At 39.8% G+C, this 22,946-nt stretch overlaps 1 protein-coding gene across 1 annotated transcript in view; it reads right to left on the bottom strand.

The window, feature by feature from the left end:
* Positions 1-6,507: 6,507 nt before the first annotated feature.
* kcnk3a (potassium channel, subfamily K, member 3a) overlaps positions 6,508-22,946 on the bottom strand; it is a 27,437-nt gene continuing 10,998 nt past the window's right edge. The window contains 1 exon segment of the mRNA XM_020603863.1: positions 6,508-8,863. Within this exon segment, the coding sequence (XP_020459519.1) occupies positions 7,953-8,863 (911 nt within the window). The 3' untranslated portion in view covers positions 6,508-7,952.

The raw sequence follows: 22,946 nt of genomic DNA, 5'->3' as shown, positions 1-22,946 counted from the left end.
ATGAGGGAACACTAAAAGTAACATGACAGGCCTCATGGACAAACAGCAGGGGGAGTCCAAGACTATTGATATGGACCTTCATCTTCAGAAAGTGGGACCACAGTAAATGTACCCCTCTGTGGCCTCACATTTCTTAGGATTAAAACATGCACTCGACTTTCCATGAGGATGCTGTCCTTTAGTGCTTATGAGGTCAGTCTGTGGTTTTTTGCAATTTATCAATGGCCAATACCATTAAAAAGTCAGACCTCACACAAGGTTAGAGATTTGTATTACAGGTTAGTCTAAAGGCTACCACAAGAATATGAAAAAGATACTAAAATAACCAATTTTAACGATACACTGCAACAAGATTTATTCCTCTCTGGACACACAAAAATGGGGGGAAATTAAGATATCAATAGATTTTTCTTTGCTTCAGAAATAGGTTTATTATGAGCTCTTCTCCTGGTTTCTAGTTTTACAGGGTGCTAAACAGGATTTTAGTGACTTCCCAGATAGATGATGAGAACAAAGAGTCATCTGTTCAGTGACTCTGTGAACTATCTCCTCTCCTCTCACTGCAGACAGCAGTAAAACCTCCTGGCTCCCACTGCTTAACATTTACTATAGCTAACATAACTCTGCACAAGTGCTGTCATGAACACCATAAACTGGACTCACTCTTGTTTCTTGTGACTACATTTCCGGTGTATCTCCGTCCACCAAGTCTAAAAATGAAGGGGCTGCTCAGTTAAGCAGAGGCCGGACTGTCTTGTAAAGAGTTTACTACAAGGGTGAGAGCAGTCGAAACATCAATATCTTTCATCAAGCCCTTCAAAATCAACTGGCCTTAAGTGCTGAACAGGGTCAATAAATCACATTAAGTGTGTATGGATAAGGGTTAAGTCAGATGACAGTTAGTGCCTTTAGCCTAATCAACTTTGTTGCTAAGCTGCAGTAAATCTTAGCAGCCTCTGTAATCAATGTAATTGTTTAGATTTATGTTGAGACATATTATTTTTGACTGGTCACTGAAACATGAACACTTTCACAGCAGTTTTACTGAAAGTATTTACTTCTGTCACTAAAACCAGTAGGATTTACAAGACATTGCCAGGAGCCTGGTGTGGACAGGGATGCAGCGAAAAATGTGATTGCTGATAGATGAAGACATTAAGTGGCAGTAGCATTTTTATTTCTTTATTTCATTTTCTTTTCTGCATGTATGTGCATATAGATTCATTTTGAATGAATGTAACGTGGGGCAGCGCAGTGGTTAGCACTATCACCTCACAGCAAGAAGGTTCTGGATTTGAACCTTGAGGCTGGCTTTCTGTGTGGAGTTTGCATGTTCTCACAGTGGCTGTGTGGGCTCTGTTCCTCCCATGGTCTAAAGACATGCAGGTTAGGCTGACTGGTGACTCTAAATTGACTGTGTGTGGGAGTGGTTATCTCTCTTTATATGTCAGCCCTGTGATAGACTGGCATCCTGTCCAGGGTGCACCCTGCCTCTTGCCCAGTATCAGCTGGGATTGACTCCATTCTCCCCCGTGACCATCCACAGGATATAGATTATAAATGGATGAATCTAATGTGCATATCAATGCCTGCAATTTGTCTCACCCCTCTGGCACTGGTGGACATTGAATATCCCCATGCATGCATTTTCTTTACAGCAAATTACCCAGAGGTCACTGGAGATCTGGAGCCATATTGATTAAAAAGAAATGAATTACCTGTTAGGGTCAGCAGGATTTGGTTGTGTTACATTAGCCAATAGCAGCAGTACATTTGCATGTCTAAAGAAACAAGGAGATGTGCAACTCCATGCTAATTTGGGCACACTCAGTAAATACACTGACTAATTAGTGCAGGAGCCCCACAGAAATGTCAGATAATGCATAATGATGCAAACATTATTATTTTGGTGGGTATAAGAATCCAGTGTGATGCTAGCTGTTCTTATTTAAAAGCTAAATGTTTAACTTGTTGGATTAATGGTTGAATCTTGTGATGATCTCCAGGTCATTTTGTTTAATGGAACAGCAACAATCATTAAGGAATGATAATAGGAGAAGAACAGACAATGCAAACAAATGATAATAAAGAAAGAATGTACTGTATAATATAATCTCCTTATGAAAGAACAGACTACAGTATCTCTTGGGGCTGGGAGTGGGACTAAACCTCTGTGGAGCTGGCGCAGTAGATGAACCTTGCTGTTTCTGGGATTCATCTATAGCCTTCAAACAAAGCTCACCTACAAGATGTCTTTACTGTCTCTGTGTTATATCAAACACAGACAAGCATATTCCTAAAAGCTCTTTCAGTGGACACACTGTGTGTTCACATGAAGCTGTCACCACTAATGTGGTTGTTGACATACAGTGACTGGAGGAAAGAGCGCAGTGTGATGAAACTATAGCGCAGTTCAGCTCATGAGAAGGTTATTAAGTGGCAATTTGTTTAAAGGTCGGAACTCTCTCTTTTGTTGTTCAAAATGTAAATGAGGAGAAATACGGCCAGTAGAGACAGATCTACAGTATTGATCTGTAACAGAGATCTATCTACTGTATAATGACACAAACTGTGAATGTCCAATGATGAGTTAAACAACACAGGAAAGTAATTGCAGGAAAGGTTCCGTGTTAATAAAACAACTTAAAAGTCATAAAATTGTGATTAATTTAATGCTTCACCATCTGTGACACAGACTGCAGGATGTAACTTTTTATTTAATTCAGAAACTCTGTTGTTTGCTTTGCAAAATGTTAAAGCTTTGATATGTGGTGCATTTTAAAATATAACAAAATCTCTGATGCAAAAATGCCTGCCCTGTGACCCATTGTCTTCTCTGTCCACTCGTCTTCTCTATTATCTATTGTATCAACAACACATCAGGACAGTTGTCATGATTATGCATCAGCCGCTGAGAGCTGTCACTGGTTACGCAATTGCTCTCCAGCGGTGCTCAGTGTGTTTGTGGACCTGATGCTCTCGTAGGTCCCTGCATGACCTGGAGTGGCCATCAAACACGTGACTTTAGGCAAATTATTAAGCATGTTGTCCTCTTTAGAGACTGCAGTAAAGAAGGATTGAAATGCAAAGTGCTCTTGAGGCAGGAAAATACACCTTGGGGTTGCACTGTTGTTGTTTATTAGTCACCTTTCTTTCACGCTGATATTTGGAAACAAAGTGCTAAGTAATAGTTGAAATAGGGATGTCTTGCAGTTGCAGAACTGTAAAATTTCTCCTGCAGTGCTACTGCTCATGCTTCACTATAAGAAGCTCCATTGAGACCATGAAAAGGGCAGTTACCACTTACTGAAATGTGAAACTTAAGATCTTGTGACTTCATTTATCACTGAGCATGCTTTCTGAAAAGAGTATCACTATTCTTTATGGTAGTTATTGTCTTGTTCTTTGATATGATATTGTAATTATGATTTTAAGTGCACTTATATGATGATTATTAGTAGAATTATCATCTTTTGATTCCTGTTACGTTCCTTGTTGGTAATGACCAGTGGTGTGTATGAATTTCACAACAATCACAGCTCATATGTAGAGTGATTACCTAGCTGTGGAGAAGCTTTATGACATGGCTGGGATGTGCGGGGTATCAAAGGCCTGGCAAATTTTCCTGCACATCTTCTTGGAGGACACCTAATCACAACTGACACAGGAACAGCGCCGCTGATTTGATTCTAATCCAGTCAGAAGTCAGGAACATTTCCAAGGCTCTCAGTGTTTCTTTTTGGATAAAAGGGCACAATTGAAATTGAGCCATGGATGCTGTGATGTGATACCTATTTTAATCATTTTCACAACCCCAGGCTGTGAGTAAAAAGTAAAAAAAAAAAAAAAAAAAAAAAAAAAAAAAAGCAGCTTCTAAGCCTTTTACTGTCAACCACTGAAATTTTCCACAACTTGATGCTCTGTGAAGAAAAAAATCTCAAAGGAATGAAGGAGATGAGATTATTAGGACTGTTTCAGAGTTGTTCAGTTAAGATGAATATAATGCACTCTACTCTGGGATTGTGTTAATGCAGGTGCTGCATGGTTTTTGATGTGTGATGGCTGTAGATCTCTCTTTTGATCTCCAGTGCTGCTCTATCAAATCAACCTGGCAAAACCCCATTAGTTCTGTTTGTTCCGATTACAGGCCACAGGCCCGTTGATGATCCAACGCCAGATACTTTAAACAGCAAAAGGCTCACATGGGATTCCACATGTAGACCTATATGTATGTTTTTGTCAGTATTTATTCAGCTTTTCTTCACCTGGTGTGATCTGCTGAGAGAAGGGTTGGTAGGTCACAGCAGCAGCACGTTTACAGAGAAAAAACAATATATCCATCCATCCACTGAACTTGTTGCAACACCACTACTGTAAGACAATCACATAAGATGATACCCTACTGAGGATCCTTCTTGCTGTTGCCATTTCCTTTTTATATCACTTAAAATAATCAGATTCCAGCGCATCTGAAATGTGGAAGCTAGCCACTCCAGACCAGTGTCCAGTTGTAAAACACTGATAGAACAAGGTCAGTGTGTTCTGACTTCAGTGGAAATATTTTATCTCTTGACAGTGTGCCATTAAGTTTCATATTTCTGACTTTTGACACACACACACACACACACACTCACACACACTGATATATAAAGTATAGAAAGCATCTGCATGTGGATACCTCCTGATTACCTTCACATTTTACCAATAACACAGCAAAAACAGGAAATCAGAGTTGAAAAGAAAGGAGTGAATAGGAGGAAGCTGTATTTATCTACTTGCTCTACCTGCCGAACATCTCAGTATTTCATCTGCTGACAGAGGGAGAAAAGCTCCAGGTGTTGGTGAGAGAAAATGAAAACACTGTCAATCTGTCTGAAGAATAAGAAAGAAGAGAAATGGGAAATAAGAAAAATGATCCCCAAAATACATTTGAATATTTTATTTTCATCATATATAAACACCTCCACCCATTCAAACATTCTATATTATTATATATTATTGCAGTTTGGTTTGATTGCTGTCTTTTTTTCATGAGTAACAATTAGTCTGACATTCAAGTGTTTCTTTACTGTCAGTGCCAGGAAAGCAAATAGTGTCTGGGTGATGAAAGAGCAAATAGCCCAGACTGACTGGCAGGAAAATAAGAAGACCAGCATGCAATTTGTAATTTTCACGTGTCAGTTAGTTCTACATGACATCTTGCTGCTTTCTTTTGGAAAGATCAGCACCTAAAAAGACATTTCCTCTCTGTGAGATTAACAGCCGAATGTGGAGCAAACCATTAACGGCGTTCTCCGCTCATGAGATAAAGGTCCTGGCAGACAGGTGAATGTTATTTTCCTTTGAGAAATGAGCTGACTTAATGCAAAGGGACTGGGATGTAAGAAAAACTGGATAGTGGACATGCAGAGATGGAGGCTCTGGAAAGATTAGAAACCCATCATCCACTAAAGAACCACTGTCATCCTCTCCACTTTAATTTGTTCTTGTGAATCTGCTGGGCTGCCCCTGAAAAGAATTCAGATTAATCTAATGGCTGTCATATAAATCAGAGCAACCGGTGATGTTAAGATGAAGATGAGCTGCAGATCAACTAACTACAGAGAATTTCTACAGGTCAGGCTTTGCAGGTTGAATGATGAAATGTAATGAAGGACAGTGAAACCTCAGCCAATCATCTGGGAACTTTGTCCTTGGGAGTGCAGAGGAGGAGTCTCTGGTTTGCAGATATAAAGGTGTGGCTGTGACAGTTACAGTATACAATGACTATCACATCAGGGTGAGAAAACTTGAAGTCACCTCATCCTAACTTTGGCAACATAACGAGGCCTTGAGGCAATGCAGTAAATCCACAGATTTGTCACAACGGTGTCCATACAGGCCAGATCACATGGTAGTTAATTTTATCTTTATGCATACACCATGTTTTATAAATAAGAAAGCAGTTTCCTGTGCTTTACAGAGGCATACAACCAAAAATAACTAAAATAGTGAAAGAGTATTGAGGAGTAAAATGATGACTTCCTTCTTTCCTTCTCATAGCCTCTCAGATTAGTTGGAAAGCCAGACCAAAACACTTTTATGCTTTTGTAAAGAAGTTCTGCACTAGAGCGTCTTTACTCTGTAGAATTTAAATGAGAAATGTTCTTTCTTCATTCGTTTCCTTCAGTTTGTTTGTTTGTTTCTCCTGTTATGAATTCACTCAATCAATGAATGAATGTTGGTTCCACAATGCTTGTTGCTGTTGCTAGCATTTCAATTTGTCCAGTGTTAAACAATTTTTAATACTGAGGCCAATGTGTTTTACACAAGATTTCAATCCCAGCTGACACTGGGCCAGAGGCGGTGTTCCATAAACTTCCACCTTTAAATAAATGTTTTTATAAATAGAATTAAAAAATAGCAAATCCTTGATGATCATATATTTCATCAGTCAACACTCAAATGTTTTAAATGAATTCATATTTTATTATGATTAAAGAAAACACATTTAAATGTATAGTGACACACAGCTGACGGCAGGCCCTCTATCAGTTAGTGAGAGATAATGAACGATGTTAACAGCATATTGCAGTTATTGCAGAACATTCCAGCAGTTAAAAAAACACACACACAAGAAAGAACTGAATGTGATATGATGCATACTGGGTCACTGTAAAATAAAATAATTATTATATAAGAAAACATGCTTTAGAGAACTAAAGCGAAAACAAAATAAACACTAAGACCTCAGTTGGCTGAATCAAGTTCAGGGCTGGAGCCCCATAGGTGCATGAGATGCAAACTCAGAGACCACCGAGCGAGATGTACTGCTATTATTCTGAAATATCCACAACAAAGAGCTTCAATTGAAATTTCTCAGACTAATACCAGAAAAAAGACTTTTTTAGGATACATCATTTATGAAACAAAACACAAAGTGATTCCATTAAACAATAAATAAATAAAACAGTGGACTGAATTCCACAGTCTTCTAAAACATTTTTAAGGTGCAGCAGTGAATAAGATATGACTTTCTACTATACAGGTGAGCTGACATGCTTTAAGTTATCAGAATATAGCTGTGTTATATGAAAACATGAGACAAACATCTATGTGAGGTCTGAAAGGAGCCTCTCTTTCTTCAGTGAGACACTGACTTGCTTACTCATCTTCAATCACAACTGTCATTTAAATGCCTGTAATGTAAATTTTTTAAATAGAAAGAAACTACATACAATAAAGCAGAGCACGAAGCTTGGCTTTAACCTGAACTTTAGAGACACACAGGAGAAGAGGCTGAGATTATTTTTGAAAACCTTCACTGAAAAAAATAGGCTTTTTTCCTCAGTAACACCTACTGCACTAGTGAAGTGTCCAAATATATACGCATGGAGTGAATATTACAACCAAAGATTTGTTTTGGAAAAAGTGGATTTAAGATTATTCAATAAAATATTTATCAGTGTGGCATAATATACAGTTAACACACCCCAATCCTTCTCAAAAACATGCCTCACAGTGTATGTTGTCCCTTTTTATAATAGATTTTGAAATTCAGTATTATGAACAAAGAAACAGATGATTATGATTTTTATTATTAGAAGTCAAAGGTGCAGAGAGTGCTGCACATTTTTTTTCCTTTTTCTAACATAAACAATTTCAGAGTTTGTGTAATGATTGCTTCTTAAAAAACCCTTAGCACTTCTTCTCTGTGACATCAGGAGCAGTGTTAGTGCTAAATGGTTTGTGCTTAGCTAATGGAAGTTAAATACATGGCTGGAGCCTGGAGATTACAGCACCAGGCTCTTCTGTGCCAAAACAAAGCAAACATCCGGAATACTGTGTCCCTTTGGGACTGGAGCTGTTCCCCTGATGTCCTCAGCTAATCTGGTACCACAGTGGGAGGGCCTTCCCTCAGCGCAGGGTAGACACAGGTGGGACTTGACCTTAAAGCATGAAGTTCTCATGGCTTAGATGGAGTTTCTACGTTTATTGATTCCTCTGTAGGTGCTGAGGCTGTGCAAACCAGTGGACACCGAGCTGATGCCCGAGTGACGCTGCAGGCAGCATACACAGCCGTTAGAGTGGAGAGGGTTGGAAAAAGCCTCTCCCTGCTCTATGTAAGTGTTGGAGGTTGAAAGGTCACGTGGGATGATCATGGGTATGGAGTATTGAAGCTTCTCTCTACTCTTGAACCAAAGGCAGGAGCACATAGACTGGAAGTGGAGCACCTCGGCGTAAACGTTACGTAGACCTCGGCTCGCTGTTCCTCCTGCATTGCCTCCAACTGCACCACAACCAGAGGGCGTGGAGGAGGTGGAGGCCTCATCTACAGAGCAGCTGATGTGTCCGCCTGCCTGACCGTTATGAGCGAGGAGAGCCCGCTGCTCTGCATCTCTTTTCTCATCTTCAGTGTTCATGGTCATGAAGCGCAGCACTGCTAAGTTGAGGAAGGCTCCAATCACAGCCAGACCTGTCAAGATATAGATGAAGCTGAAGGCCACATACTCCGGCTTGGTCTGCAGAGCATGCTCATTCTGTAGCGCCACATAGTCACCAAAGCCAATGGTGGTGAGCGTGATGAAACAGTAGTAGTAGGCATGAAAGAAGCTCCATCCCTCAAAGTGGGAGAAAGCCAGCGCCCCAACACACAATGTGCTCATGCAGGATATGAAACCAATGGTTACCATGTTGACCATGGAGACCTCAGTGCGCCTCATGCCAAGGCACTTCTTCAGGTGGTGAAGCAGGTACCTGACGAAGGTGTTGATCCGTTCACCCACACTCTGGAACATGACCAGGGTGAGAGGGATGCCCAGGAGAGCGTAGAGCATGCAGAACACCTTCCCTTCATTTGTACTTGGGGCCGCATGGCCATATCCTGAGGGAAAGAAGAAAGGAGCAGGGTTACTGGAGCAGAACTAATTAAATTTATAGTGCAGAGGACAGAGGTCTGAGAAGAGGAGGCTGTAGGCTGGGAAGATAGTCAAACCTAGAGCAGACAGATATAAATGATTTGTATTCTTTGAGCAGCACTTCCAACACTCTTCATGTGACAAAGGCAGAGCGCAATTGGAGATGAGAATGCACAGCAGTGTCGTGGGAATACGCAAGTATTAATGTCGAGTATGGGTGAGGGAGCTTGAATAATTCATTAACAATTGGTTTCTGCAGAGTGACTTTGGCTAATGAGTACATCTGTAACTAATTAGTCCTCTACATTGTACCAAATTAAATAAATAGGATACCATAGAGCTGACCAGGTAATACTTTGCCAGCTACGCGACAAGGGTCTCTGTTCAGACATGATGCCTAGATGTGAAGTCCCCTGCAAATTCCTAGCTAATGGTAAATGTCTGAGAGGGCCTAGACATAGGCTCCTGTAATTTCTCAGTAGTCAGATTTTGGCACATTCCCCAAGAAAGTCAAAGTTTGGACTATACCAATAATTTGGTCTGCACAAAACAAACAGCTTATGAATTTATGATCTTCCTTCTGGCATATTTCAGGTTAAGCATCAGCCCTTTTTCCTTATACTTTCTCACTCCTATTGTCCACAAAGTCTTTGCGTGCAACATTATCATCACTTGAAATATATTTGCAGTTGAGCCATCTGTCTGTCTGGTGCCAAATCTGTTTAAAGCTTTCCCAGTTGTGCCGCCAAAACAAGAGCCATTACAATTGATTTGTGGAAGGAAAAACCTGACCTATTCATCAAGTGCAGAGACATTTCATATTTTCAGTCTCAGCACAAGGAAATTTACCCCACTGTCTAATGACAGAAACATGACTGACGAGTACTCTGTTCCGATTAGTGGTCGATTTATTATACACAGTTCATTTTGTCAGGTTAATGATGTTGTCCAGTACTTTCTGATATTTTTAGTTTGTCACAGCTCTGCCAGACGAATCAAAGTAACCCTTCATTAGCACCACCCATCCATCATGTTCCAAATGTGTTCACTTGAATTGGATGGTATCAAGTCTTTTAAACTGTTAAAACAATTTTTATACAGCTAAACTCTCAGTGTTTAGGTCTGTTTGCATTTGTTCTACAGTACTACAATCTTGTGTGGCAGGACCTGGACGTTTCAACCACTTATCCATTACTCAAACTTTAACTGTTTAGTTGATAAACAGCTGGAACAGCTAAATGAGTGTACTTTTGGTTTTTTTTATCTGTTTATCCATTAATCCAACACTGCTTATTTAAATTGTGTTTGCAGTACCTATGGTATTTATTGTAACCATTTATCCATAGTTATTTCAGTTGATTATTCATTATGTTTAGCCATCAATTACAATTTATCAGTTATTTCTAACCATTTCAAGGATTTATCTATTAATTTGGGCTCACTTTAACTGTTTGTTGATACTTTAACAACTTGAACCTCACAGTTCACCAATTTCACTCATGTAAACAGATGCACACTTGCAGGTTTGATGCCACACAGGCATTCACACACACCAAGGAGCAACAGCAGTTAGCAGCACAGGTCCCATTGTAAAACAACATTCACAAATGCAACACACATCTAGGAAAAGTAAATGATTTATGACCCATTTGGCATTCTATAACTCCAAATTATTCTCTATAAATTGAACGTTTCAATTTTAATATTGTCATTTCCTATTAAAATATTAAGAAGTAGCTCTACACCTGTAAACAAAGTACATACACCTATTAACTATTTACTGTGGAGCAAGCAGAACTGTATCCAGGTGAGCACAGAGGCTGAGCTGCAGGCTTTTCAGGAGTTGTCAGCAGCAGGGAGCAGCTTATCAAGACATGGGGACGACCAGAGTGACAGCAGCGCTCATCAACACCAGACAAAGGAGCTGGAGGCGACAAGGCCAGCAGTCCTGCCACTGTGTGAGAGGCTGGCATGACGAGTTCATCCTCCCCTCTCCTCCCCAAGCCTCTCCTGCTCTCCCAACAGTGACAAAGTTATCATGAGACAGGACGTCTCCACCGTTTGTCCAGGCACGCAGGGGAAAGCCACCGAGGCCTCTAGGGCCACTCACACTGTTTACATGGATTACTGTCATTGCCACTGGCAGAGAAAAAGTGGCATATCACCACAAAAACAATGGATCCCAGAGACCACATCCTTACACTCCAGTTTGAGGCAGAAGTATTTTAAGTACGTTTGGATTTAAAATAGCAGTATCATTATAAAGGAATGGCTGCAACTATTTGCACATATTTCATGAACAGATGGGGAAAAAACTGAGATAAGACATCTGGGAAATAATTTTCTCCAAAATTAGCTCTGATTTTCAATTTGTGTAAGGATTGTTGTAACCTATAAAAGCAAAGACTTTACCGCAACCTGGGGCTGACTGTCTCCTAAACCTCATTCCTGTAATTATCATGTGAAAGGAAATAAAAAAAATTGCATAACACTGAAAGCGATGAGAGCCTTTAAAAGACTTATTAGGCCATGCTAACAAGCAGGGATGACAGCAGAGCACAGGTGCATCATATTCTAAACTCGTGCTCCCTCCTCACTGCTGCTGCGTCTCATTACTGAATCATAATTTACAGCTAATCATTTAAGCTGATGCATCTGGCAACAGGTTAGTCTGAATTCAAATGCTTCAAAACAAATCACTTCATAGAAAGAAGAATTATTCCCTTATGATATCTTAGCTATTTAACATTTTTTAATTTGGAAATTTAATTTCAAAACTTTACTCCTGACCTGTAACAGATTTTTGTTGACCTTCTTGTTAATTTCACTAATTTTAATCCTCTCATATTCATTTTACCTGATTGGTGCCCAGCTTTATTAAACCTCACTCAGTATTCTATTTTAAATGTCTGATATCTGATATGTTCTGGTGATTATCTCATACATATATGATTGCTGGTTTATTTCCATAAATATCAGGTCAGTGAATTAAATTTCTCCCCCCTCTCCTAAAACACAACATCATCCACATCACTTACGGCATCTAGTCTTCATTATACTAATTAATTAGACAGGGATAAAAACAGGCTTTGAAAATACATCAAAGAATGGCATAATGTGGCTGTTAGGGCTCCAGTTCTTTGTCACTCAATTACATTTTCATTGATTACCAGGTACAATTTGTTCTCTTCAACAAGATGAGGAGCACAACCTATTCATCAAGTACATCACCTCACCTAATGCGAAGGATTCTTAAAGCAGTGGCGCGTTTTTCACGGACCGGTTTAGCAGGAATCTGATTAAGAATAAAAGGTTGTTGGAAGCTATACTGTATGTGGCTTTAAAAAAATCCATAACATGAAGAAATTAAAGAAATTTAAGTATAATGTGCACACCAGTAGGACTACAACTCTCCCCAGTCTCTGGACAGGGAACAGTAGGGTATACAGACTCAGAAATGCTGGCGGCAGAGCTGCTCTCTCTGGGACTGACAGATAATGTCCTCAGACATCGCTACACCCTGGAGACCAGACAATGCCACACTGCAGAACACACTGATCCGTGTGTGTGGTGCAGGGATCACTCACTACTGACGTGAAAACAGTAGCCTGCTAGATTCTGCTGTCCTTGTAAAGACGTCATTAAAGAAAATGTATTACCATCTCATGTTACTATCCGGAATAAAAGTCATATTTTTGGTAAACAACAGTTAGTTAAAATCTCCGACTGAAAAACAACTGGAACATTTGTAATAATTTACAGTTCCCTTGAGAGGACATGATTGTGTGTATCACTGTAGAACTGACCAGTAAACACATTCCTTCTGCAAAGCTGAAGTGTGCTGAGGTGTTGCACGCCATCACAACATTCAGCCATATATGGCAACATACAGGTGGCCTGAGCGGCTCAGTGACATCACTTATCTGCGTTTACGCCATCCCTAAAATGCCGCGCAGATCGAGGAATGATCAGTACAACTGTGTAAATAAACACTCGTGTCGTCCATCTGCTTTAGGCTGTCTTTGACCAGCAGCCCACTTTGCTTCCCAGCTTGTCTTCTCACAGCTCGCCTTCATCATCAGCTGTGTCTGGCCAAAGATATCATCGCACAACTTCACAAGCTGTAACTTTATTCATTTGTAAGCATCAAGCATTTCTATAGATGACACCCAACAGCGTTAAAGTAAAAGTTAATTATGGCTGTAGTTTTCCCACGAATTAGGGCTCATCTCAGTCGTGAACCCACAAACCACCATCAATTCTCAGTCAAAGGCACCTCAAACTCCAGAGAACCCCATGATTGTTTATTCAGGCCCTCAAACACAGCTCTGGCTCTCCCACCTCTCTCCATTATGTCGTCCGGCTTTTGACCTACAAAGCCTCGCTGACAGCTGCTGTGTAATGTCAATGTGTGGGAAAGCAAAGAATTCCACGAATACATTTTATTAGAAAAACATCATTTAGAAACAGTGAGTGGAACCATGAAAAACAAAAAAGCATAAATGCATCTTTTTCAGTGAGTTATAGATTAGAAAGAAAGCCTTTTCTGCTGTTTAATGCCCTGATGTAACTTCAGTGCAGTAATATTTAGTAGGGCAGCAGTGGTGCAGGACGAGGTACACAACAAGTCACAACATATGGAAATGTAACATTTTCTACTGGTGGTCAGTGTACAAGAAGAAGCCCTCCAACATAAATGACAAATCAACTTTCTGTAATCTTCCACTTCTGTGGTAAAGGGTTAGTTTGGTCTATGCAACTAAAACTACTGGGTTAAAGTTAGAAAAATACTGTCATGGTCCAAGGAGACCAATGTCCACAGAGGACAGAACACAAACAGAAGACTCCTACTGTATCTCATGTCCACATACCGTGTCGCCCCGACAATCCACCATAACATTCTCCCCAACAGTGTAAACCCACTGACAATGACACAACATAACACAAAGTTTGCCCATTCATTTTCTTGCAACATGAGTGATTTGCTTTGCAAAGTATTGTTGGATAGGTGGAGATGTACCAGTGATGAAAACAAGGTGGAACTCTTTAACTATATGCAAATGACACAGGTGGATAAAGACCCTTTAGACTTAGGAATAAATGTTTATAGAGGAGAAGATTACTATTGCAGTTTTTGGGATTTCTTTTGTACATCCTTCATGTCCAAGATTTAATGTACCTTTCCTTAACACTAAGTCATTTTTTAGCCTAAATGTTTTATTTGGATGTTGAGATAATTCCTAATAGTATGCTGGCCTTTCAACTGGGATAAACATGGTTGTAAGGATGTCCATATATCAGCTTCTACATTATACTGCTGCTGCTGTTAGCAGACTGCAAAATAGCATGAATGATATCTCTATTCAAACTTTTCTTATCTGCACTGACAGTGAGCAAGCTTGTCCAGCAAGCAACAGTGAGAGAGAAAGTTGGGGATATGGGATGTATTCATCAATCTGATGTCACACCAGAAGAGACTGCAGACTGGCAAAGCTCCTGTGTGGGTTGACTTCAACTTGGTTACCTCCAGTGTGGGCTCCAGATCAGGCCTGGGAGCATGTGCTCTCATTCGGCACACAGCTGAGGCCAAGACACTGAAGCAACACAACCCAGAAAACCAAAGCAACCAGAGGTTAGAGCAGAGAGCAGGGACTAGGCTGCCAGCCTTGTAGTAACACCCTAAAAGATCAATACACCCACAACTTTCACACGCTATCTGTTGAAGCACTTCATTCCTGATCAGAAGCACCAGTCTGTGCCTGTGTGTGTTCAGCCAAACTAGAGTAATGTTTGCTTTCACAGCGAGGGGAAAAAAATCAGGGTTTACTTCCAAATGCACTCCTTAGGTTCCTTTTTAGGGGATATGACAGAAAACCTTGGCAGGCCGCAGTTTTCCATGAGGTCAGTAAGTGAGGCATTCACAGCGGAGTGTGAGATCTCTGGGAGGGTTAGCTAATTAGATAAATCACGTGATTTACGTACCTGGTCCACAGCTGATACAGACTTGTTTTAAAACTTAGAACACAGCTGGACTAAAACAGGGTTCACATGCACACATGCCATACACAACAGGGGAGCAGTACAAAGAGGAGGAGGAACAGAAGATGAAATATAAAGGGAAATAAAACTGAAGGGAAACTCATGCTCAACATTGTAGTGAATTTATAAAAAGATCTATTAAACAAGCTGAGACACATTTAAGGTTTTATAACTTGATTTAAATGGTAGGAAGTCTTTAATTTAGTGCAACTCAAGTGCTCCATTTGGGTTATCTGCATTAAAAGTGCACCTACTGTATGTGGGCATTAGGACAGAAAGAGAGAATACGCTACATAATATGATACTAGAATTTGATTTTTATTTCATTGCCTACCAGAGATATATAGAATAATGCCACGACTGCTCAGCCAGTTTTTCTGATTCTTTGACTGCCAAGATGGATTCCTGATCAGGGCATGTGTTCCAGGATGTACAACAGTTTATTAGTTGTACTCAAAGGTGGAAAGTACATCTAAACTAAGTGCATTTACTCAAGTTCTGTAATTAAGTACAATTCTGAGGTATCTCTACTTGAGTATTTTCATTTTCTGCTGCTTCATACTTTGATTTCTTTACATTTCAGAGACAATTATTGTACTTTCTACTCCACTACATTTATTTGACATTTTTAGCCAAGCTACCCATCAGTACTTCAAATTATAAGCATATAAGGCAGTTAAAATTAGCTCCACCTTTACCAGCTGCAACATTAAATGTTATATACAAAATAGTGCATGAGCAGTTATAACTGAATAATATAATATACATCAATGTGAAATTTGCTAATCTGTATAACGAGTACCTTTACTTCTGGTACTTTAAGTATATTTTAATGCTAATACTTTTGCACTTTTACTTAGGTAACATCTTGAATGCCGGATTTTTACACTGTGGTATTGCTACTTTTACTTGAGTAAAGAGTACTTCTTCCACCACTAGGTTAGCTAAAACTAACAATCTATAAATGCCATGCATAAAAACATAATATATTCACATATTGAAACATCTGTAACTAAACACCACATGCTACTATAAGCGAACGGAAACACTGAAACAGGTAAAAGTAACAAATGAATAACTAAAAAAACAAAAGCAATGCAGTTAAAATAGTTGTGTTAGCTAAAAAATAGTGGTAATGTAGGTAATGTAAATGCGTTATAAGGGGACAACAGTTTAAACAGTTAACTAAAGGTAACATTCACTGAATAATTGTTGAAATAGAGAGCTAAAAGCATTACACAGATGAACTAGTTAGCTAGCTAATAGTGATAAACAGTTGGAATTGTTAATGGATAAATAGTTTAAATGACCAAAACCACCACTCTTCTTAATGTTGAGCGTTCAATTGCATGAAAATATGTTGAAGCAATATCCGTTTTTATACTGTTGACTGTGTTAAATCTCATCAAAGGAAAAGAAATGAGCATGACAGGAGCTGTATGACAAAGTCATGTGACTAGGCAGTTTGGAAAGCACAGGCCTAGACCTCATCTTCCAGTATGCATATTTAGCCACAGACGCCACTACTGATGATGGTGGTGAGGATGACGAGGCTCATTTACTGTGGAACATATAAAGAGCAGAGACACGCTTACATCTAAGCTAGGAACTGGGCCAAGTGTGAACCAAGAGACGATTGTTGTAATTCACACTCTATTAACTGCCTCTGATCCATCTGCACTGCAGACAGCATTGTGTTTTTGTCGGCTGTGAAGCTGTTACTGTGGACATAACATTTTATGGTTGTTAATTCCGACATGCCAGAGGAGGTCTCTCTGGTCCAGCATATGATAAATTGTATGTGAAGACAGCCCAGGTCAGAGTAATTGAAAAACACATATATATGACAAGATATAATATGACATGGTCGTTTCACACCTCTCTTGTGAATTCTGGTAATTTGGACAGCAGCCAGGTATAGTTTTATTCTGTTGAATGCCTTTTTCAAATATAAATAGCTGCTGCTTGTCTCGCTGTCTTGTTCCTCTGACTATTTTTCGCTCACTCTCAAATTTATTTTCCTGCTTTCCATCCTCTCCTCACTCTATTTTCTGCCGCGTCAGTCTCTAATTCAAAGACATGTATTTGCTCTTTCTCTGCAGCCCGTGCATTGCACTCACCTGCCTCTGTCACCCGATTCCACTGATATGATGCTACACATTCTGGCTCTGGCTCATCTGCTTTCAGGGACCCAATGCTGTGCCTAAATAACATGTGCTAGAAGAGGGGAGGCACTGTAATCTAGCACACAAAACACACACACACACACACACACACACATACACAGATCCTGTTACAAAGCAGAAAAGAAGATGAGGTGGAAAGCTAAATGAGGCAAGACAAACTGAGTCAAATAGTGTTACATACATTTGTTAATTAGAGAAAAGTAGGCTGATGTTAAACTCTCACTGAAACTTGTGGTGGTTATTCTATTGTCAGTGAAGGCTCATCTAATGTTCCAAGCAGTTTAAGAGACAAATCATTTTAAAATGGGATTTGACTTACACACAGTATATCCACACACGAGCCTACATCAAGAGGCGTGTTTACAGCACAACCCTCTCACACAGATGAGAGTGTGTATGGTGACAGTGGCTTTCTACTAGAGACATCTCCTGGCTGAGCTGTCTGACTGGGCCCACTGCCACATTGTAAAGCTATCAAATGTCATGTCATGTGATTCATGAGACTAATGCTGGACCCTGGCTTAATGACTAGAAGCAATTAAAAGAAGCAATGAACCTTATTAAGGTGTTATATAAACCCCTAACTACACTACACGCTGAAGAAGGTGTTGTTTGGTGTGTATGTTTTATTTTTTTCTTCTGGTGCAAAACTGAAAGAATGATCCGAGGAAAATATCAGAGAGCAAACCTATTTGACTTAACGGTGTTTCACAAGAGAGCCTTAGCAGTCAATCACTGCATGTACTCAGTGTCTTTATTTGATAGCTAAACATAAACAATCATGTCGATGAAATAATCTGTAATAGCAACAGATTGCTTTACCAATTGCAATATATTTAGTGAAGATAATGTAATGATCTGAAGTTCAGGAGCATGACATGACCCAACATACGCTCCTTCCATTGTCACACAATTTAAGCCGACTGAAAACATCAAACTTTCTCTTCCACTTTTTGTTACCCACCCATTTCTTTTTCCACTTTTTATTCTAATCTTTGTTCCTATCTATTCTTCTATCCCTGCAGCTAGTCTGCCAGTGCCAGAGAATGACACAGACCTCCTTCACCTTCCCCAAAACCATCAGGTGCACAAGCAACCAAGTATACACAAGCATTTCCTATCCTTATATCTCCATTCCCTTAGTGAGGGTGGTTTTCACAGTGTGTCAGGTCTCTGTCACCTTGGTGTGGTAACCACTGCCTCAGGCTGCCCATATGGAGGGAGCAGACAGACAGGAAAGAAAGCATCCGCTCCATCTTCGCTCAATCTGCATGTTCACCTTACCAGGCCTGAGTCACACAGTATCTGAAATCCATGTGCTTTAACCTACTGGGAGGTTTAGAGTAGTGGATGCTTATTACATCAGCATCATTTGCATACAGTATTTTGCATAACCTTATAGAGCAAGTAGGTCATTTTATTCAAGAAGTACCATTTGTTATTAAGTAATGTTTCAGGAAAATGTGTAAATGGTATATAGCTTGTTTTATTATAAAACATGTCTTTGCTATCTGTAAAAGTCAGTCTGGGACCTAAAGAAGCTGCTTTATAACCACTACACTAAGTTTATGTTACAACTTAATATTCATTAGGACAAATGTGCCGACTGCCCCACTCATAAAGTTGCACAGATTTTCAGACATTGTTACACTTTGTGAATCAAACCTGACAGGAACAGCTGTGTGACCTCTGCATGGCTGGTCAGTCATGGCATGAAGTGTGTGTGACTGCTGACTATTTGATAAACTGTTACTCAAACCAATCAACACTCCTGAGCTGCACTTCATCATCCCACCGGTGCCTCAGGTTAACACAGTACAGCCTTGCAGTAGTCAGTACAGTGTTGCCGTTGGTGTCATCAGCACAATAATAAGCTTGAAATTCATCTTTGAAAAGCACCTTGGTCCAATTTATTTATCAGTTGCTATGGGAAGCAAACATCCTGGCACTGTTTCCTCCACTATACATCAGCATGTGGAAGGGAACCAGATACATCACTTCTGACAGCTCTGATATTAGGGTTATTCTAGAGAAAATGGGCTAACAGCTTGTTGTTCTAGTCCACATGTGACACAGGGCACTTTAGTTTTGGATATGGATATTAAACATGTCTCATAAGCCCTCGGGGCTAAACACAACTCACCTATCACTCTTATTGTTATTATCATTATGCCTCAGTATGCGACAGTCCACTTCATCCAGGTTGGCTCACTGAGAGATTAAACAGATGCTGGAAACAAATAGGAAAACAAATTCCACTGGGAAACAGTATGTAAACCAGGCGAGCACCAAGAGTCCTGTAGCTTGGCGCTGTCGGACTGAATCATTCCTGTGCTTGAAGCCAGTTAGGGTAGCGTAAAGCTAACACAACAGCCTGGTTACCAAAGCATTCACCACAATCCCCCACTCTGGACTCAGAGAGGGTTGGAGCTGTCACGGGCCAGTGAGTTGTGAGAAAATCACTTCAGGTTGTTATGATAAGGACTGCAACGAAAGCTCCTTTTCTGTGAACCATAAACATACAGTATTAGTTTCTCACCTCTCACCTCAGTGTTTAGATGCTTTCCACACTGTTGAGGAGCCTACCATGCTTGTTGTGGAAAGATTTTTTTTGACACATCTAAGCACTGAGGCTACTGAAGCGCCACCATCTCTAGTCACTGGAGAGACAACTCAGTGCTTTGGGCACATAATCAGCACTCAGCCGGCTGGTATAGACTGTTTAGCAGATAAAATCACAAAAGTGGCAAGCAAATAACTGCTGTCCTGAATGATGATTTGTCTTAAAATATAGAAAATAAACCTCAGGAACATGATCATTTTTTTTTCAGAGAGATCAATTAGAAAGATGCTGAATGAGAAAAGCTACAGTAGTGGAGCAGAGGTAGGTCAAACATGATGTCATGACTATGACTCCTCAAAACCATTTTTATCTGCCACGTCACAAAAAAGTGCCCGAACTGTGTGGAACACTGCCTATAGAACATATACATAAACTGTGAAACTTTGCCTGCAAAGCCTCTTTTTCTATGGAAATTTCCATTGCAAAATCAAAGAGCCACAGTAGTGACAACCTTGTTACCAGCATTGTTCCTGGACTCACATCCCAGCTGTCTGCACACTGAGCACGTTTCTAATACCTTTCCTTTTCAGGTCATGAGAGGAGAAACATAGTGACACAGCCTTGTTCAAAAAACAAACCAGTGACAGTTTTACAACCAGTGAGTCTACAGAGTCATATACTGTACAACATATTTTCCATTGTGCCTCAGTCATTTAGTATGAATGAGTTGCTAGGGTAAGAGTTTTGATGAGTTTGGACTGAGTTTTCTGATTTTCAAATAATACATTTAATCGCACAACCTTTTTTTTTCTTAGTTAAAGACAAAAATCTAAAAAACAACTTAAAATCTATTAACAACAAAAAGCATATGTGTAACCAAAGCATAATAAAACTTATTCCTACTATAACTTATTTCAGACAAACTCCACATCATCCTGTTGCTGTAAATAGTCACACTGCAATAAGTATCAATCCGCCACTGAAAGTAGTGCCCATATAGGGTAGGGAGGTCAGAAATGGCCTGATGCATTGTTGTTGTTTTTATTTCTGCTTAGAATTTGTTAACAATAATAAAAATACAAAATGACATCAGACTTATGCTTTAAAAGACACTATTCCACCAATTCTGTTTCATGTTAACTGAGGCATTATATTTCCTTTACACAGTTACTGTGCTGATTGAGTTGTAACACATAGTTGGTGTCTGGAACGCCTGGACAGTTAATCTCAAATTTCTACTGGAAGGATTAGGACATTAATCGAGAGGCCGTGTCCAGCCCTCACTAAAAGCTCTGGGCTGTGAAAGGGCACACAATGCAATATTCCTGGACATGAGATTACAGACATTCTTCCATTCAGAGAAAAAATACAGAAAAAAAAGCTCACATCTCTGATCAAATAAACCTCTTTACAAGTCATGTAGTCTATATTTATACTCTGGAACAGAATCAGTAAGAAACTTCAAGTGACTACCGTGTACTATTGCGTTTGGTTAACCTCCAGTCAGCCCCCTCTGGATTATGAGGTCTGATAAATACAAAGTCATGTTTTGTTTAGTGAGTCAGACAGGCACTGAAATTTCCATTGAAGCAGCAGAGCATAAAGCAAACGTACATAGATAAACATTTGCTGGTCATGTGAACAGAGCAGCAACGGCGATGAGAGTTGCTTCTCTCAACTTTCTCAGACGCTACTCCTTCAGACTCAGAGCACCAACAAACTCTCTCAGCCAGTAACAGCTGGATGTTTCAGTGTTTCAGTGGAAAGGCTTTGATTCTTTGTCGTGAATGCTTAAAATCTGAGCATTATTGTACAGTAAGGAGATTTTAATTAAGTGATAGAAAGGGAATGCAAATGAAGCAAGATGATTAACAAGTTAGGAAGAGGGGAACATTTAATGTTCCAAAAATTATGCTTATTTTCAAAAACATTTACATTTTTCTTGAAAAATAATAGATAAAAAAAACCTCTTTAGGACTCTAAACTATTCAAAATACACAGTCTGAGAAGGTAAAACATCACAGCTAAAATACACATGGTACTGTACTTGTTATGATGGATTGCGAGTTGACTTTGTATCATTTGCATCCATTTAAATGGCTACAAATCAAAACCCACAGTTGGGAACCATCATCCTCCATCCAGAGAGGAGCTGACCTACATGAGCACGTGTTTAGTGACATTTACTGTCATACAACACGTCATGATTTTGGGGTGATCCAGAGCTCCTAGCATGTCAGAGCTGAAGAGCTACAGAGCAACATATAACGATGCCCTTGATATTTCATCTACTTTGTTGTGGATAACTCCTTACTGTACCTCTACTACATAGAGCTGGGCAAATCAAACAAAGACAGTGTAATCATCTTTTCAGTGACTCAAAACTGCTGGGTCCACGACTCTTTCTTAATTTCCATATTGCTAACATGAACATATATGTCATGCACAGTTTGTTTTATAACCTCTGGGTCCTTGTTTGTGGTTTGTTTAAGGTCTGCTGTGTGGTTTCAACGCAATGTTGTTATTTACAAAAAAGCCTTCTGTCTGTTTTTCAGGAAAATGAAATATTGCTTTGCCAACAGCTATGTCGCAGTACATCTCAGTTTGTCTCCATGATGGGTGAGGAGAGCAGTGCCTCATTGCAGAGCACAACACTGGGTTATGCAAGGTAATTTATTCTGTTGGGGCCTTTTTTTGTGAGCACCATGGATTGGATCCAGTTTTGTTAGTAGAGATTGGGAATCTTTGACGGACTGCTGTTTCCTGCGGTAAACCGTACTCATTTCCTGTTTTCTGTATTTGCACTGCGTTGTGCTTGCTTCCAGATTGTTTAGGAATTAAACTCACTATTTTCTAGGTTCATCTGAATTTTTGAGTGACAACATACGCTTGCACCACTTAAAGCACTTGTTTTGCAGAAGTTCTTGCTAACTACCAAATTTAACTTGCTACTTTAGGTCGGCTAGTTTAGAAGCTAGCTAAGCTAGTAGCTTAATCGAGAGCAATGGCTTCCCCCTCTTCCTCTTGCTCAGAGTGTCGCATGTTCAGTTATTCCTCTGCCTCCTTTAGCGATAATGGTACTTGTAATAAATGTCAGATGCTAGCAGCATTGGAGGCGAGGCTCACAGACTTAGAAGCGCGGCTCCACACCATGGAGAATAGGCCAGTTATTCACGTCGGCGCTAATGACTCCCGACTTCGCCAGTCGGAGGTCACTAAAATTAATGTTGAGTCGGTGTGTAACTTCGCTAAAACAATGTC

This window comes from Monopterus albus, unplaced genomic scaffold (assembly GCF_001952655.1).
Source record: "Monopterus albus unplaced genomic scaffold, M_albus_1.0 scaffold63.1, whole genome shotgun sequence".
Classification (NCBI taxonomy): domain Eukaryota; kingdom Metazoa; phylum Chordata; class Actinopteri; order Synbranchiformes; family Synbranchidae; genus Monopterus; species Monopterus albus.
This window is presented reverse-complemented; position numbering and strand designations above follow the sequence as displayed.